Genomic DNA, 19,941 nt, shown 5'->3' with positions numbered 1-19,941 from the left:
CATCTGCTGTATCAAAAGCTTTAAACAAGTGGGTAGAATCATTTCATATTATAGATACTTTCAAATTTAAAGAAGATAAATCTTTGTTGTTTTCCCATCAAGATCACAGATTTGGTACCCAAACGAGAATAGATAAAATATTTGCTGCCCATGACTTACACTGTAAAATCATTAATTTCTCAATCACTCCCTGCCCCTTTTCAGACCACAATTCATTGATACTAAAACTTCCAAATGGGTACAAAGAGCATTAATCTTTAACTCCAGAATTCCAGCATATATGAGAGATAAAATAATGATATGGGACTCATTAAAAGCTTACATATATGGTAACACCCTAACTAGGTATAAAAAAACCCCCCAGAGAATGGGATTCTGAATTATTAGATCTACAATCCAAACTTTTGTCAGTAAAAGCTGAAAAAAATCAAAATCATTTGAAGATGAAAAAGAAAGTAGAAGTATTAATATAACGAAATTCTGACAAAATTAGTTTAGCTTTAGAAAAACTAAAAATTAATACCTTGGCCACTTCTCCCAAATATCTACATAATATATCCACAAGAATCAAAATACAATCAATAGCTAATAACATTAAAAGTATCTTCCATGAAAAGAAAGAGAAAATGTCTCGGATATAGGTGACATTCTTGATGCCTATATAAATCACTATATGGAACATTTCCAAAAAGAAAATTAGATAAAAATGTTCTAATATAAAAAAAACAGAAAAATTTAAACTAGATCTGCAAGCACCCATATCCTACAAAGAAATTACAGATACAATAAAAGAAGGTAAAAATAATAAAGCTGCAGGTATAGATGGTATAATTATGGAAATATATTTATTTTATTTTTATTTTATTTTACATTTGTTGACTGGGCTAGTCTAACTGGATACATGTCCATTTTCAGTAGAGGCCCAGGGAGAAAAGCTCCGCATAAAAACACATGAATAAACAGAACATTAAAACTTCAGTTACAGAACATTAAACTTCATTTACAGAATAACTTGTCGGACAAAAACAGGTGTTGCATTGTAATTTAGCATACATAATGGATAAAAGTAGAACAAAAATAAGATACCCCCCCCCCTTTTTTTTTTTTTTTTTTTACTAAACACTGTGGGAAGAAAAGTATTCAGAAGGACGTGGGAAATTCCCAGCTCAAAGTTATAAGTAAGGAAAAGGAGAACAGACTAGTTAAAAACAGGATTGGGAGAATTAGTTGCAGGGCAGGAACTCATCAGTGAGACAGAGAGATGTCCATTCCATCTTTCTTGGGTACAATAAGTGCAACTTAGAAGGTAGTGGCCTTAAAGTGGCAATAAAGTGAATAATAGCCTAGGAAAAACAGATGGTGATAATAGAAAGAGAAAATCTTAGTCAGTGTTAGTACAGGGACATAGCCAGTGGCTTGTAAGGTATAATTTCAGTTTCTTTTTGAAAAGTGTAGTAGAAGAAAGAGATGTAAGTTTACCAGGAAGTAGGTTTCAACTTTTCCCCACAGTGTTAGAGAAAAGGGAATCTCCTGCTTTATTGTTGGGTTTATGTCTAGATACCAGAAGTTTATTAGCGGAGCATAGGTTTGTAAGATTTTTATGTAGGCTTATTAGACTTGTGAAAACTGGTGTTTTACCTGGGTGGTAAAGGGTTTTATGGGTAATAATAAGTTGATGAAATAAAATTTGATTATGCAATTAAAGCCAACCCAGTTGATTCAGATTTTGGCAGTGGTGGGTTCTAAAAGGGGAGCTGGTCGCAAATCTGGCAATATTATTGTAGGAGATTGCCAGCTTGTTGAGGTTGCTTTTAGATAGATTTGTATATATAGGAGAGGCTTAAAAGAGAGTTGCGATAAGGTGGGTGTAGGCAATAGTAGTTCTAGCTATGGGAGTAAGGAAGGGCTTAATTTTATAGAGGGAGCCTAGTTTTCGGTTTACTGATTTTATTGTGGTGTTGATACGAGTATCATAATTAAGGCTGTGGTAAATAGTTACTCCTAAGAGTTTGGTGGTAGTGTCATGAGATATGACTATACCGTTTTTAGATTTGATAGAGAAGTGAAATGGGGTGGACTTTTGTGTAGGAGTAAATAGCAATAATTGTCTTTTTAGGGTTAAGGAGGACAAAAAGCTGTAAAAAACATTATTCTACAAGCTCAAAGATATTTTGTGTGAGGGACTGCAGTTCAGAAGGCCCTGTAGCTCAGGATATTAATGTGGAGTCATCTGCGTATTGTATGGTTACAGCTTGGGGGATACAAGTAGATAAATCGTTTATAAATATAGAGAATAGAAGAGGGCCCAAAATAGATCCTTGGGGTACTCCAAGGGTGACAGGAAGGTGGGAAGATAGAGTGTTTTCCCAAAGCACTGCCTGTCGTCTAAGTAGGACTTGAACCACTGTAGTGCTTGAGTATCAAGTGAGAGGGACTTGAGGAAGATTCAACAGTAGCTGATGGTTAACCATGTCGAATGCTTTTGAAAGTTCAATAAAAATAGAGGACAGGGTGTTATTGTTAGTTTTTGTTAATGAGGTCAGAAAAGGAAAGGAGGGCATTAGTGGTGCTATGGAAAGGTCAAAAGCCATGCTGAGAGCTAGCTAATAGGCTATTTTGTAGAAGGTGGTCCGATAGCTGACGGATGCATTTTTCCATGATGTTAGCTATGGGAGAGAGTAGGGCAATTGGACGAAAGTTTGAAGGTTCTGTTGAGTTGCCACCTTTATGTAGTGGGATAATATGAGAGACTTTCCAGATGGATGGGATGGTACCTTCATTAATGGTTCTATTTATTAGGATAGAGATAGGGTAAGCAATAACTTTAGCTGCTATTTGAAGGTATTTGCAGGTAAGAGGTCAGCTGAGGGGGTAAGAGGGTTTGAGTTTTTGAAGGAGGGTACAGATGAGGGATGCAGGGACAAGGTGGAGTTGGAAAGTGGGTGGTGAGGTATATGAGGGGGAGGGCAGATTAGAGGCTACATGAGGTAGAGAGTTAGCAAGTGACTGGATAGCTTCAGTAAAGAAGTTATTGAAGGAGTCAACAATTTGTTTGGGAGTGTCGTGGGTAATTCAGATGGGGTTGGTGTCTTAGAGTTGCCTGGATGAAGGAGTCTATTGATACCTGACCAGAATTTCTGTGTTTTTTGTTGGTTGGTTTGTTGAAGTTGAAAGAAGAAGTTTTTTTTTCTGATAGTATTAATGCTTTAGTAGTGTTTCTTAGCTGTTTTAATTTTAAATGATCAGATGGATCTTTTTCCTTCAAATATACTATCCCTCTGCCATAAAACTCTATTAGAAATTCAGTCACAAGCTTTAATACCACCCTTTTGGAGATATTCCTTAGTCACAGCAATCCTAAAGGAAAACAAATCCCCAAAACCTCTTTACCTCATATAGACCTATAGCATTATTAAATAATGACTATAAGATAATTTATGACAATATTAACTAACAGAATGAAAATACCACTATCCAAAACAATAAATAATGATCAAACTGGATTTATTTATCATAGACACACATGACAATATTAAAAGGATAATTTATCTTATAGATTATGTTAATAAAGAAAATAAACACGTATAATTGGCTTTGAGATAGAGAAAGCATTTGATTCCCTAAATTTGGGACTGTTTATTCAAAATCCTAATGCTATTTGAATTTCCTGCATCCTTTGTTCATCTCCTAAAGAATATATATGCAAATAATTTAGCGTATGTCAGGTTAGGTCCTTTTACCTCTGAATCTATACATATAACACAAGGCACTAAACAAGGATGTCCCATGTCACCAGTTCTATTTGCTCTGGCTATTGAAATATTGGCAGATTCAATTCGTAACAATATAAAAATCAGAGGAATAGATGTTTATGAATGCGAACAATACAATTCTAAAGTAATGCTATTTGCTGATGACATATTACTAACATTATTTAATACAAAAGAGACATTAGAAGAATTAGATACATTAACTTACAAATTTCACATGACTTCAGGACTCCATTTCAATAATCAAAACTTTTCTTTTTAAATAAAAAAGAAGAACTGCAGACTAAGTTGGATCACATCATAGGGAGACAAGAATCTACCTTACAATATCTAGGAACTGAATTATGCAAGGATAATAATGAATTAGTCTAAAAAAACTACAATAATATAATCAATACAATTAAAATCTCTGTGGAAAAATGGAACAAAATCATATTAACATTTGAAGATAGACTACAGTTAATAAAAATGGTTTTACTGCCCAAGATCCTATATATAACCTTGGCAGTACAACTGTTACCAGAAAGGAATATACTTAAAGAAATACATTCGTGCCTAATAAAATTGTTATGGTTTCCCTAAAGAAACAGAATAGCTTTAATGCATCATATCAGACCATGGAAACAGGGAGGATTAAACTTTCCTGATATAGAAACATATGTAAAAACACCAATATCTAAAACAATCTCAGACTGGATAAGTCCAAATTACTCTTCAAATTGGAAGGAATTACTAACTGTAATATCAATAAATGAATTTGATTTAAAAAAATTCAAATAGATAAAAACAATTTGCCATGGTACATATGCATTAGCATGCAATAATAACATAACTAAACCCACTAAAACTCGTATGATTAAATATTACATTGACTCATTTAGGAAAATTATTAATGCAAATATAGATTTAAAAATCTGGTTTGATCTTTTAACACCATTTATAGTCGCAAAGAACTTTCCACATAAAATATATAGCAAAATTATTAAATCTTGAGAACAGAAAGGATTTGTTTGTTGGCTCCAATGTATCAAAGAACTAAAAGATGTTCATCATGTTTCACTGTTGCAGTCCTTACAATTGGGTTATCCTGCTGGCAGGATACCCGCAATCGGCCTGAGTTCCAAAGTCTAGGTCTGGTGTCGGTTGCTGTCGCCTCCTCCCTGACGTCAGTGCGCTAGGGGTATAAAAGATGCAGCCGATGTCATTTTCTTCAGTCTTTCTTGCCGCGTGGTGCCCGAAGCAAAAGCAGTTCGCAAGTGCTGGTCGGCCGACTCCTGAGATTTTTGAATTTGAATTTCAGATCCGAAGTCTTCATTAAAGCTAAGTACCCCGTTGGGGAAACTTTTTTCTTGCTCCAGACCGATGTCAGAAAAAGTTAATAATTGTATTTCTTGTGGGAAGCAAATACCTCATAAGGATTTTCATTCTTACTGTATTCCTTGCCTAGGCCCTGACCACGACGTTACTAGTTGTTGGTTTTGTGCTAGATTTAACCAACGCACTATTAAGCGTCGGTACGATTTTGCATTTCATTATTTTGGAAGAAGATTTAACTATATAATGCCGTCGGGAGCAACCGACTACTGGAGTTTATAAAAAGCGCAAAGAAAAGGACAGGCCCGAGGTCCAAAACCGACGACGAGGCTTCCGCTAGGCCTGTCACCAGTTCGCCGGTTTTCAGTGAGGCACTTTCCTAGCCCCTGACGCCCGCTACCTCAGAGCCACAGGCCGCTTCCAACTCCCACGTGGAGCCTACTAGGCCACTGGAAACTCAAGGTATTGCACACTCGGAAACTATTCCCTCAGATGGGTCCAGAGCCGCTGAGCAGGCATTGGCTTCTGAGGGTGTTTTCAGGCCTACACAGTTGTATCTAAAACCAACTTCAGCTTCAAAGGCAAAGACTAAACCAGCTCTAAAGACAAAGAAACAAGTACAGCATTCTCCATGCCTAAAAAACAGATGCTTAAAATGGCCGAAGACCTAATTACTTTGATCAGGGTTCCCATCCCCCTCCTGATAAGAGGCCTGGGCAAGAGATAGAATATGCATCTTCAGATCAGGTTTCCATTTCCTCTGATTCCTCTTCTGAACAGGAATATTCTCTTCCTCCCTATGAGGATTCTGATGCTGAAGAATCTATTCCTTCAGCCTCTCCTCCTGACAATTATTCTTTTGGGGAAACCCTGCATACTATGAGGGAACATTTCCACTGGGAGAGCCAAGATTTCTCAGAATCCAAGAAAAGGCTCCGAGACTTCCTTTTGTTACCTCAGCACAGGCCCCTTGCTATTCCTCCTGTTTTAGACATTGTAGATGATGTATTTTCAGAGTCCGGACTGACTCCTGACTCTTTGCCACCAGCTCCTGTTAAACCAGACAGATACTACAGGGTCCCTGATTCACATAAATTTCTTTATAAAAACCCTGCTGCAGACCCAGAAACTATCTCTCAGGGTCCCAAAGGGGGTAAAGGCGTCCACTGCAAAAAATCCTATACCCTCTGATAGGGATTCCAGGGCCATGGACAGATGGGGGAAAAAGATTTATACTTCTGCTACCTTGGCTGTCAGAGCTTTAAATTGTCAAATTCAATTGCTTAAATATCAGTAATATCTAATGTCACTGCTTAAACAAAAAATGTTGACAAATTTAGAATGTGCAGAAAATGAAGAAATGCAGGATTTATTGCATGCAGCTGAACAAGTGGGAAAGCATACTTTGCAATGTGGTTTTGATTCTCTAGAGGGCTCTTGCAGGGCCGCTGTTGCAGGTTCTGTCATTAGGAGACATGCTTGGTTAAAAGAACAGAATCTGCCCGATCATGTTAAAGCAAAATTATTAGATGCTCCATTACAACACGATACCTTGTTTGGTGTTAAAGCAGAAGAGGTATTGAAGAAAATGGAGGACAAAGCTAAATCTATGCAAACAGTCAAAGATTTCTTACAGGTACAGCCTCTCAGATTTAGCAGGAACTGGCCTGCAAAGAATTAGTCCTTTCCAGTGTCAGACAGGCCACAAAGAGGCAGATACAGACGTCCCAGAGGCAGATCACAGCCCCAGGGCTCATACAGGCCTAAACAATGGGGTGCTTCAACCTCCAAAAGCGGAGAAGAAAAATCACAGCCATACAGGAAGTAGTCTCAATGACTTTTCCCCTGCCAGCTCCAAGCACTTATCTTCTGGCAGCTCCTTTGGGGGGAAAACTAGCACTTTTTGCACAAAATTGGCACATGATTACTCAGGACAAATGGGTCTTAAATATTGTATCCCAGGGCTACAGGTTCCATTTTCACACCCTGCCATGGCCAAACGGTATGCCAGACCTGCCATGCAATCAATGGGCAGAGGCACAAAAACAAGTTTCATCCCTCATGGACATGAGTGCCATTCAGCAAGTGTACCACAGCAAGAGCAGGGACAAGGATTTTACTCAAGGCTATTCTTGGTGCCCAGAATGGACAAAACCTGTAGACCAATACTGGACCGGTCTATCCTGAACACATTCCTGGATATTCCAAAATTCAAAACGTTAACTCTGCAGCAGCTTCTGCCCATGCTGGGCAAGAAGGCTTGGCTTGAGACTTTAGAGCTAAAAGAGGCATACCTGCATGTCCCAATCAGACAATCATGCAGAGAAGATACCTCAGATTTATAGCTGGCTCAATGCATTACCAATTCTCTGCACTGCCCTTTGGCTTATCTACTGTGCCCAGGGTCTTCACAAAATGTCTGGCACCAGTGATTGCTTTTTGCAGACAAAGAGGAATTCAAATATATCCTTACTTGGATGACTGCCTTATTCAAGCAGAGAACAAGGACACTCTACTGCAGCATCTGGCATTTGTAAAAACATTACTAACAGGCCTAGGGTACACAGTAAACGAAAAGAAATCAAAGCTTGTACCCTCTCAAGAGATAATATTCCTGGGTGCAAGCTTAAATACAACTGCCCAGATGGCTTATCTCATGCCAGACAAACAGACAACTGAATACTTATTTCAAAATGTTGGCAACAAAGACCCAGTTATCTGCAAGAAAAATTCTGCAGGCTTTGGGCTTCATGGCATCCTGCATTCTGCTAATTCCATATGCAAGACTGCATATGAGGAAACTTCAATGGTATCTAAAAAGTGTTTGGACTCAACATTGCCACAGCCTGGAAACAATAATTGCCCTCATTCCCTGCCTGCTACAAGAGTTTCGATGGTGGGCAAAAGCCTGTCACCATAACACGGGACAGCCATTCACCTTACCCACAGCCAGGCAGACATTGACAACAGATGCTTCAGATTATGCCTGGGGGGCCCATATGGCAGGAAGATGTATTCAGGCCACATGGTCCGCAAGTCAAATGCATCTACATATCAATCAAAAAGAGATGCTAGCAGTTCAAAATGCCCTGACAGCCTTCAAGGATCTACTTCATCCAGGACAACTACTGATAAAGATGGACAATATCACAGTCATGTGGTACATAAACAAGGAAGGGGGCACACATTCCTACTCCCTCTGCAGACTAGCCATGAACTTGTGGGACACAGCATTGACTTACCAAGTACATCTGCAAGCACAATTCCTGCCAGGAAGGATAAATACTCTGGCAGACTAAGCAGAAACCTAATGGATCCCCACGAGTGGAAATTGGATCCACAAGTCTTCAGCATGATAACAAAGAACTGGGGATGCCCAGACATAGACCTATTTGCCTCTCCTCACAATTGCCAACTACAAAGATTCTGCACAAGGACTTATCACAAGCAAACATGGAAAGTGGATGCTCTATCTTTCAGATGGAAAAACCTAACAGTATTTGCATTTCCTCCTCTGCCTCTCCTACCCAAGGTACTCCTCAAGGTCAGACAACAGAAGCCAAAAATGATACTGATTGCCCCAGACTGGCCCCGCCAGCACTGGTACCCAATCCTAAAGAGCTTGTCTCAATATCCAGCTTGGACACTACCTCAAATTCCTCACTTATTGACACAACAAGACAGTCAGATACTGCACAGCCAACACAGGACCCTAAATCTGGCAGCATGGCGGATAATGTAGCCATTCACGGCACACCTCTTTCTCAAGCAGTTATGGATGTTATTTTGGAGGCCAGGAGGCCTAGCACCAGAAAATCTTATTCAGACAAATGGAAGAGATTCTGTGCTTGGAACCAGGTATAAGGTATTGACACGATTGTCCCAAATATTCCTCAGATTTTGCAATACTTAACTGAAATGCTGGATAAAGGCCTTTCCTTTTCATCAATTAAAATTCATGCCTCTGCCATCTTAACTCATTGCAATACAGAACCATCTATTTTTTCTCATCCATTACTAAGGCAGCACCTCAGAGGGGCCAAAAACATAAGATCCCCCAAGGAGAGCACCAATACCTGCATGGGACCTCAACTATGTCTTGGAAAAACTTACACTGCCTCCCTTTGAGCCAGCCTCTGCAGCTGATATAAAATTCTTATCCTGGAAAACAGCTCTGCTCCTAGCAATAACCTCCACGAGTCTCAGAGTTACAGGCACTCATGGCTGTGGAACCTTTTATCATTTTCCATCCTGACAGGGTTTCTCTAAGGACAAACCCTACATTTATGCCTAAGGTAGTGACCAGTGTGGCCTTAACCAAACAATTCACTTGTCTACCTTTTACCCAAATCCACAGAATAAGGGTGAAAGACTTCTGCATTCTTTGGACATTCACAGACAGCTACGCTTCTACTTGGACAGAACCAAGGCTTTCAGAAAGACTGAACAACGTCTAGTAGCTTATGCTGCAGGATCACAAGCAAAGCCTATCTCAAAGCAGACTATTTCAAAGTGGATAGGCCACTGCATTCATTTCTGCTATTCACAGCATGGCAAATCAATGCCTAAGGGCATTAGGCCACATTCCACCAGAGCAGCAGCCACTTCAGCAGCCTTCCTCAGAGGAGTACCAACCAAAGACATCTTAGAGGCTGTAACTTGGAGTTCAGTGCATACTTTTACAAAGCACTATAACTTACCTCTCTATTCTAAATCCAAGGCAGGCTTTGCCACTGCAGTTCTGCAGGGCCTGATAGCCTCTCCTAATCCTATTTAGCACCAGCCTCCCAACCATAGCTTTGGGATTCAACCAATTGTAAGGACTGCAACAGTGAAACACGAACATAGTACAGTTGTGTACCTACCATAAATGTATATGTTCGAGTGTATTCACTGTTGCAGTCCAGGTTACCCTCCCTCCATCCCCCTTTTCCTTGCTGGGACTTATCTGTATTCTATACAACCTATGTGGTGTATTTGCTTGTAGATGAAGGAAAAGTTGTTTTTTGGTTATGCATGCTTTTTGGCATTAGTGAGCCTACCATTTTAGGGGCACCTGACATCTGGGGCAAGAAAAACTGAAGAAAATGGCGTTGGCTGCATCTTTTATACCCCTGGCGCACTGATGTCAGGGAGGAGGCGACAGCAACCGACGCCGGACCTAGACTTTGGAACTCAGGCTGACTGCGGGTAGCCTGCCAGCAGGATAACCCAATTGTAAGGACTGCAACAGTGAATATACTCGAACATCTACATTTATGGTAGGTACACAACTGTACTTTTTAGATATGCAAGTAATAAAAACAACATACAAAATTCCACAACAGGACTGTCTGACTTTACAGAGTATTCTGCCATATTCGCAAGATTTAATTAGAATAATTAAAAATTCTTCATTTAAAGAGATACCAAATTTACGAAATACATATATGAATTTTGTGCTTACTCATGATAGCCAGTGAAAGGGGGAGAAGGAAGGAGATATGTGGTCAGATTAACATAACACGCAGGCAACTTGAAAGACAGTTGAGTTGAAAAACACAACAGCACCTGAGTTGGGAGGGTGGGGAAGAACTTAATTTCTGTATGACTCTTTCTTAATTTAAATAATTTGCAATTAAAAGCAGAATACAAGTAAAACATATTGCAAAGAAAATAAATCGCAATGTACAAAATAGAGGAAGACAGTAAAGCATTACAAAATAACAAGAAAGGAAAAACAAACTAACTGTTCCCTCACAAGCTGTGCAAAAGTCTGGGTGAGCTTTTCCAGGATTGGTAACTTGAATACAACTACATCTGTGGGCTGTTAATTTAAACTGCTTGCATAAAAATAAATGCAAGTTAAAAAAGGAACAGCATCTCATTGTTTGTCTCTAAATTTGAGGACAATTTTGATAGTTATTTGTTCATTAAGACTAGGGGTGGTGACGTGGATTAAGCTGAAATTGCCAGTGTATTATTTTAGCTTCTATCCCACTATTAAACCCCAGCAGTTCAAGATACATGCTGTTGCAGCAAAATACAAATTATTGAAGGATGGACATGCAGTGCTGTTTAGAAAGGTCATTGTTCTTGTTTTAAATAGGCATTACACATACATGTTCAGAAATATGCGGTGACAACTTCCTGTGTAGAAGCTGACATAGCGGAGGCATCTTACTACGTATATAATACCTCTTAAACTGCAGTCATAAGGTTTCTTTGCAGCAAATGTAAGCCATTGTGATGGAAACTGAGAATAAGGTCCAGTATTAACCTACAAGAAGGGCCATGAGCCACAGGAATACATCCATTTCAGTTTCTGAGATATAAAAACAAGGCTAGGAGTTGGAGTTTTTTCTAGTAAATACTTCAGTTTGTGCCTCTTGTATCAAAACCAAACTATCTTCTTTAGAATGTTAACAAAGTCATTGTTATCTAACAACATTTTTCTATTTTTAATACTGAAAGAATACACTTGACAAGTGAAAACCAAGGTAAGGTTGCATTCAAAGTCTTAATTAGTCACTTCATCTGTTTGCACCACTAATGGACTGTTAAGTAATAAAATGTGGGGAAAATCTGAAGGCCTTTCTGCACCCATTTCTTTATTGATTGTTTTGTATAAAGTCTTTATTGTAACCTGGTTTAACAAAATGAGAATTCTAGCTTCCTGTAAGAATGTACACTCACTGGAAGTTAGCCTGAGGAATCTTAACAAGCTGACTCCTCAGTGTGCTAATCAAAGTGAGATAAAGAGTTTAGAACTAAAAGTACAGTTGCTCTTATCAAGGCTAACCACTGTGTCCTAATAATGTGCAGAATTAATGGTGATCAATCCCACTGAATATTAAACAAATAAGTACTAGTGTTAAAAGCAGTAATACAGTTGAATTGTTCCAAAGAATCTGTCCAGAGAAAGGGATTATATGTAAAATTAATGCACAATACCACATACTTAGATAAGTCCCATTTATGTAAAAAAAAATATTCTTCCACTGATCCAGAATTAAATTTGAAAAATTGGCAGCCATTGTGGCCCCTATCATACACATTTTGGTTGTTTAAATTATTGTCTGTCATACATCATTGTTGTTAATTTTTATTAACACATTTTGAGCAGTTATTCAAAACACATCATGACTAACATTTTGAGGAAAACGCCAACCACACAAGTTCCAAAGGAAGCTGGAACACAGGAATTCTCCTCAAACAAAAAAGCACCGAGCACTGCTGTAGCTGCTAATTTTATTTCTTTATTCAATACATCTTGGTACCTTGGCCTCACAGGGCGTCAGTGGAATAACTTCATAAAATCCAAGCAGCTATTTATATTCCATCTCAGCATTAATTCATCTTCATTTAGTTAATTTAATCAAGTAAACAATTAAATGCTTTCCCTTGAATATTATGCAGCTTAGAACCCAAAGATGTGCCCCCACATATACACACTTACTCATTATATCATAATTATATTAAATACATTAACCCAACACAGGGTGAATTTCCCAAGTAACATTTAAATAACATTTTTTTTAAAAATATATGACTCACTTAATGAAATGATTCACATTCACATTTTCTCCTATGCCCCAATAAACTTACACAATTGAACACATAAAACATACATTTCAACCTACCCCAAAGGTTCAATTATAAATATCTATCCATAACATATACATTTATTTTATTAAATGTAAACTTTTTTTTTATTTTTTCATCCTTAACTTTATTGCACTTATTTACTCTTAATATTAAATTAATACTCGTGGTGGTGGTGCTGCAGTAGCGTTGTCGCCTCACAGTAAGATGCTGTCCGGTTTGATTCTCAGCTAGAGCGTCTTCTGCGTGGAGACATGTGTGAATGGGCGTACCTTCGTTGAAGGTTGTGCATCAGGCCTGGCAAGCCAGTACGTAAAAATCAACTGCCAATCATTAGCGGACCGGAGTTCTGCTGTGGCGACCCCAACCGGGAAAAGTCGAAAGACACAAACAAACAAATTTATGCGTCCAAAAAAATTTTTTTAATTCTTTTTTTTTTTATTAAACCCGATACATTTGTTCTGAAATGATCTAACCAAAATTCATTAGACTTTGCTACTAAATGCCCCAATCAATGTCCAGATTGAGTCCCCTAGGATATAAAGTGCCCAAATGTAATAGTTTTGTTTCCAGTTTAATCAATTTTCTTTTGATTTCATCACCCCCTATTGTTTGTTCTTCAAAGGGCTTTGCTAATGCACTAAAGAAGAAACTATCTACACTATCCCTATGTGTGTCGCAAAAATGTTGTGCCACTGGGCTATCCAATCTCTTATTTGTTACATCGCCCAGGTGCTCCAATATTCTAAGTTTCACCTTTCTTTTTGTTTGCTCCACATACCATTTACAAGGTGTACATCCACATCCAATGATGTAAACTACACCACATGAATTACAACTGAATTAATTTTTAACCAAAAACATTTTTTCCATTTATCATCCAACCATTAATATTTTTTAATTTATCACATACTTTGCTGACACCACATGGAAATACCCCCTTTCTTGTTGCTATATCTACCTTATTTCATGTTCTTAACAACTCTTTTAAATTATTAAATCTGCCATACGAAAAGGTAACTCTTTCTGGAAATAGCTTTCCCGCTACTTCATCCCTACATACAGCTGGCCAAAATATCATTTACTAACCCCCTAAGTACCTCAGAAAGGGGAGATAATTTGTGAATGTGAAGATGAATTAATGCTAACATTTTGAGGAGTCAGCTTGCCAAAGGGCAGCTAATTTGTTGTCTGTATTAATAAAGGATTTTCATTGTTTTTAGTTTCAAAGACATGCTTGTAAAACGCTTCTCCTCAGGCCTATGTTGAAAATAGGCTCTGTCCTAATCGGACTTTCCCAGTCAGTAGATGTTAAATAAAATAAAAATTAAAGTGTGTTTGCTATTTTTAAACAAAATGTTACAGCACTTATTGTAAGGTTGTAAAGTAGTCTGTGATGAAGCAAAGTGAATATCATTCTCACAGTCTAATCTTAGAATGGATGTTATGTTTCTTTGTACTCAGGTTTTGGTTCTAACTTAATATATGTACTTTATTTGTTGTATGTTGTAGGAGTATGTGAAAAATCTGAAACAGTGATGTTCAATACTATGAAGGATTGGCGAATGGAGTTAGACAGAACAAAAGGGAATTTAACATACAGAGTGTCATCAGCTAATGAATGCTACAAAATCAGTGAAAGGTAAGCTGTTAAAATAATCTTCCTGCTTTCTTCTAGGTTATTTCCGTCTCATATTATTTTAATACTGAAAATAACAAGTAACAATGAGTTAATGGCAAGCTGCATTTAAAGGCAGTAAAAGCATAGCAAAGCAGAGCAAAGATCAAGCATCTTTAAAATAGAACAGGCATCGATTGCTGTATTAGAATTATTTATTAAATACACAATTGTTGTACACATACACTACACCTACCCATTCTTTTTTTCTTTCTTCCCTTTTGGGGTTCCATTTAAGTTTAAGTATTTTTGACAAGTGTGTTAACTTTCAGTTAACTAATCCTTAGCTTATTTCCATATGGGAAGAAGAGATATATATCTTTCAAGCTGCTGTACACTTTGTATCGTATTTTGGTAAGCATGAATTTGTTTTAACAATGATTGTTTACTTTGTTCTGTTATAGCTTTTAGCATGAAAAAATGCAAGGAGAGACAGGGAGCTTTGGCTGGAACACTCCAGTAGTTACTAAGTCCATTCTGTACAGTGCAAGAGGAATTCACTACATGAAGTTAATGCCCAATCCACAGACAGCAAACTGGAAGAGTCAAACTTGTGAAATAATGAACACTGGAATTGTAGTTCATATAAGTTTCGGGGGGGGGGGCTTACATGTATTAAGTTTGTGGTCACACAACCTTAGGGGAAGATAGAAAATCACAAAATCAGTGAAAAAAATGGCTCGCACAACTGTGATCTCACATTGCAGCTGATTAATGCAAAACTGTCCCACAAAATGCACTTTCAGGAAACTGAGATGGGAAAGTAAAATTTCAAGAGATACATTTCACTGAAAGTTAAGTTTCTTTCAGGAATAAACATCTCTCAAAAGTAAATGTTTTTAAGCACTTAACTTGCATTGAAATTAAATGCAAAAATATTTTACCTTTGCATTCTTTCAGACGTGTCCATACTTTGTTAAATTCATACTGATGTAAACTTTATCCATGATATATCACACATCTCCTTATCCCACCCTGCCAGACATACACTAAACACGGCTTTATTACCCCTGCCTCATCCACAATACCCACCTGTGCTTCATTATTTCCTATATGCTTGCTCTGTCTTATGCCAGACAGTTGATTTGAATTGCTCTGTCATAAGTACCCACTCTATCTTATCCACCTTTAACTTCCTACTTCATTTTGTATTTTCCTCTGCTGATTTCATTACCAATATTATAAACTTAATGATGTAAATATCCACTTCACTTATCTTTTTGTTTTTTTGTAGGCATCCCCCATAGTCATGCAAGAGCCTGTTTTGAAGACTTCATCCCTTTTACCTGAAGAATCTATATATGCATCTTCTGCCAGACTTTTTTGAGCTAATGTGCAAAATCTAAGATATTATAGCAAGTTTTTGCTTAACAGTTTCCCTAGTACTCCATTTTTACCCACTCCATCTCAGTAGTAGTCTAAGAAAAAATACAATGTTTATTCTTCAGTCAGATATAGTCCAGTATTGACTAATTTTTGGGCCTTTCCTGAGGCTGTATTTCCCTCCACCATTTTCTGTCTGTACCAACATTTCTTCCTCCTATTTGTTCTTTATCCCCCTCTCTAAGTATATTATTCAATCCATTACTCACATATTCATCCCTTTCTAATCAACATTTCATCACGGAATTTAAACACCTCACATCTGTTCTTTGTGTGCATTTCCCATTGTATCACCTTCTACATACCTAGCTCTAAAATAGCTCCTTAATGGGAGGTTATATTGTTCCTTATGAAGAACAGAACTCTGCTATGTGTACAACCATGTGAAGCACACCATCTTTTTCAATTCCCAGTAGGCGACATTCTTAGGTCACACTCTTAACATCACTTAGATTAACATCAGTTTATATATTTGTGCATTAAAAGATGCAGCCAACACTTTCTTATCTCAGAGTTTCAGCATTGTGACACTTGTCCTGCAAATTATAATTTCTATTCCTGTCGCATCTTTTTTTGTAGTAGTGGTATCCTCCTCTCATCTGTGTGCCAATATAATGTAAAATACCTTTAATTGGTCTGCTTTTATGTAATACCTATAGTTTGTGCCCTGACCCATGCAGGTTTTTCAACTGTAGCATGCCCAGAGCCACCTATATCATTAACAAAACTGCTGAATAACCTTTTTTCATGCTTTACTTTAATGCTTATTTGGCCTGTAAGCCATGGCCTGTCTTACATAAAGTAAGTTGGAGGCCATGTGTTGTCCTGTGATAACATCATCCAAAAATGTGTACCCTGCTGTTTGACAATCCTCTACCTGCATCTTTGTCTTTCTTGTTCATAGGTGTACACTAGGCTGACGATCATTAGAGCCCTTATAAACCCAGCTGTGCAACCCAAATGTGACCCACAAGTTTGATATAGGTGGTGACTTACTAACTGCCTCTGTTCATCAGAGACATAGCAGCCAGACCAGGGTTGACTTTCCAGTTACCTATCCATTGGTCCAAGTTGTGTTTAAAAAAATATAAGGAAGAACTCTGCTTCACATGGATGGGGAACCTGTTCCAGAGAATGGGAATTCTCTGAGAAACATATTGGTCTCTCCAGCATGTCCTGTTTATGTTGCAAGCAACATAAAGTTTTGCGGATGTGCCATAATACAGAAAGGGGAATCTATGATGTATCTTGTCAGTCTAATGCCAAAATATGTATTTTTTTCAAATTTCTTCCTATTTATATGCAATTTTTGAATGACAACTATGTGCTTATTGCTGTGTTTAGCAAGTGCTGTAACTTTTCTGTTTTACAGAGTTGCCTTGCCATTCACATGCATGGAGAACAGGCTAATGTACTGCAATTTATACATTTGGAATTTACATTTCATACTGCAAAAGCTGTACTTGGCCTTTACTCCCCCCCCCCCCATATATCTTAACATGACTAACACTAAAAATGTATTAACAGCCTTGTATAAATCACCCACCCCAGCTATTTACACCTTTAATGTTTAGGCAGTGCCTGTCAGGTGCATTCTGAAGGGGTCTACGTTAGCCCTTGCTGCCTCCACATACATCCTGGGCATCTGTGAGTCAGTTTAGTATCCCACACCCCATTTCTGACCTGTAGTCAGCCCACTGTGTATTTGGTATGTTTTTAAGTCCATTTTAATCAGTGGACCTTTTCCTTTAAAGTAGGCAAACATCTTAAAAATAAAAGCCCTGGTTCAACTGGTGGGGAAAACCCCCTGAACGCCATATGCAGTGTTTTTTGCTCTCTGCACCCCTTTGCTTGCTTTAATATTCTGACCCAACTCTGGTACAAGTTGCTCATTTTAAGTGGTCTGTTGATTAACTTATGGAGCAGTTACTGGCCAGTGTTGAGATGATTTTGCTTCCCTTCATCCACTTGTGATTGCATTTCTCAACATAATCTGCACCTTTGAGACTGCTGAATGGAAATAAATCCCCTTCTTTTTATTCATTATAGAACCAGCAGTCCCCTAGTTTCTTTTGAGCCATTTGTTAATTTATTTTTTTTAACCAGGTTTGCCCAACTATGCCTGTAACCTGTTTTCATGAATATCAGAGGTGATATTTACGCAGGCTGAGAACAATGAACTGTAGTGAAATTCTAATGCTTTTATTTAAGTTGTGTGGGATCTGTAATGTCTACACAAGCTAACTCCAGTTCAGGCAGTTTAAGATGTCTTCTACTAGATGGACTCGCATTCCAAAGAGGCCTGCCAGCCTCTTTCATTGATCTACTCATAAACATAATTAGAACCCACTTAAACAATTACAGTTAGATGAGGCAAAAATATACTTTAATAACCACACTTCTGTCAACATTCTTACCTAAATAGTTCAAACATGTATCAAACAAGTGAAATATGCAGTATCCCCCCTTGACTATCAAACAAAATCAAATGAGCAATAATTTTAAGAAATAAAGCATGGAAAACTTGGCAGATTTGTAAAATCACATAATTTGCAAGTATCTAGCCAACTCAGAAATTAAGTTAAAATGTTAAAGCCAGGCAAAAAAAAACACTATAATAAACTTCAGCTCAACCAAAGAAGCAATCCAAATTTGTTTTATGCCACCAAATGGAATCTACTCAAAGCTGGAAAAGTCAAGTAAATCTACAGGAAAATGAATCTCGTTAGAGTAAGTACTCATGCTTAATAAAACAGCCATGTGTCTAGTACAGACTGTACTTCAAATTAATCCATTCGCTGAACTGTAATTGAGGTAACTTCTCCTTTGACCCTGTGTCACTAGACATTCTCAAGAAGATAAAAAAACAAAAAGTGAAGCAGACACTCCAAAACAAACTTTAGTGCACTTCAATGAATTTTAATGGAATAAAACCACAGACTGAGCGCTTTCGTCTTACAGACAAAAAGACTTGTAAATAATGCCTTAGCTAAGCATGTGTCACAATGGTTCAAATCATTGTTTTAAATTTCTAGTTTTAAAACTAATGAATCTGAATATGAGGGGAGGGGACATTAGAAATAAAACAGAATATAGTGAATTGAAATGGATTTTGACTTTACAAGCTGATAGGAGCAACATTTTAAATGAGAGTGTTTCTTAAAAAGTGGTGCTCAGGTCTCGTGAGTTGTTTCATTTTTCTTATTTGTTGTTTATGAATTTTATATAGATGTGCAGTTGTATTTTGTATATGGTCTGAAGAAGCAGCAGTGGCCATGAAAGCTCTTAGCATTGTTGTCTCAATAAATATATTTGTTTTTAGCCCAGCTGTGGTGGTCGATACTTTGTTTTTCTACAGGTGTAAAACATAATTGCGGGGGGGGGGGGCTTCACAATCTTGCACTTGTCGACTTGCCTCCCACATTCCTAAGACAGCTGTACCTCAGAGTAGGGAGAACACTCCCGCAGGATACCTACTCTTAGATACCTTGGTCTAGGACTTTGTTTTCCCCCAAAATTGCACTTGCATTTCTGAGAATTACAGTTACACACCTTGGAATTTCAACAAGTACATCTTGCATTGTTCTGTATTGTTAGGCCTTTTTGTTTGAGTGTCTTAGAATAGTCTAAGAGATTAATATCATTCTGTATTTTATTTATTTATTTATTTTTGCTAACTCAGTACAGTACTGCATTTGGTAATGCTTTATTCGTACTTTACTTGATTGAAAGTTGGAATTCACTGCCTCATGACATAAGTGCTTATTTGTCTGGGGTACCTCAAAGGTTTTTTTTTGGTATGTTGGGGATGCTACCACATCCTAAGCTCCAAAACAACCAGGAAAGTGGTTGCTGCTACTTCTTTACTGCTTCTCCCCCTAGGAGAACCAAAACTGTAAGAGTAAAGAAGATTTTAGGTGATAGCATTGAAACAATAAATCCATTGTATAATAGGGGAGCCACACGAGTGACTGCTTTATTGATATGTATGTATACCTCTTAGTTTACATATCTGCTTGCACTGCCAACCCGTAATCTCTCTGATTTTTTGAATCACCCAGATTTACCAAAGCTTTATCGAATGTGTCTTCCACTGGAACTTAGTCATTCTATAGTTCCTTTGTAGGCTGAAACCCAAGACATAATAAGCGTGTCTTATTTATATTTATTTTATAATTGGCTATGTCTGCAAATCTGAGGAAGATGAGCATG

At 37.7% G+C, this 19,941-nt stretch overlaps 1 protein-coding gene across 1 annotated transcript in view; it reads left to right on the top strand.

The window, feature by feature from the left end:
- Positions 1–19,941, top strand: part of MTMR12 (myotubularin related protein 12) — a 1,177,010-nt gene that overhangs the window by 706,075 nt on the left and 450,994 nt on the right. Inside the window, exon 7 of the mRNA XM_044073440.1 lies at positions 14,181–14,310. Within this exon, the coding sequence (XP_043929375.1) occupies positions 14,181–14,310 (130 nt within the window). The remainder of the gene's footprint in view (positions 1–14,180; positions 14,311–19,941) is intronic.

This window comes from Protopterus annectens, chromosome 1.part1 (genome assembly GCF_019279795.1).
Source record: "Protopterus annectens isolate FY-2018-M chromosome 1.part1, PAN1.0, whole genome shotgun sequence".
NCBI classification, from domain to species: domain Eukaryota; kingdom Metazoa; phylum Chordata; order Ceratodontiformes; family Protopteridae; genus Protopterus; species Protopterus annectens.
The sequence above is the reverse complement of the archived record's forward strand: the minus strand, read 5'-3'. Positions and strand labels throughout refer to the sequence as shown.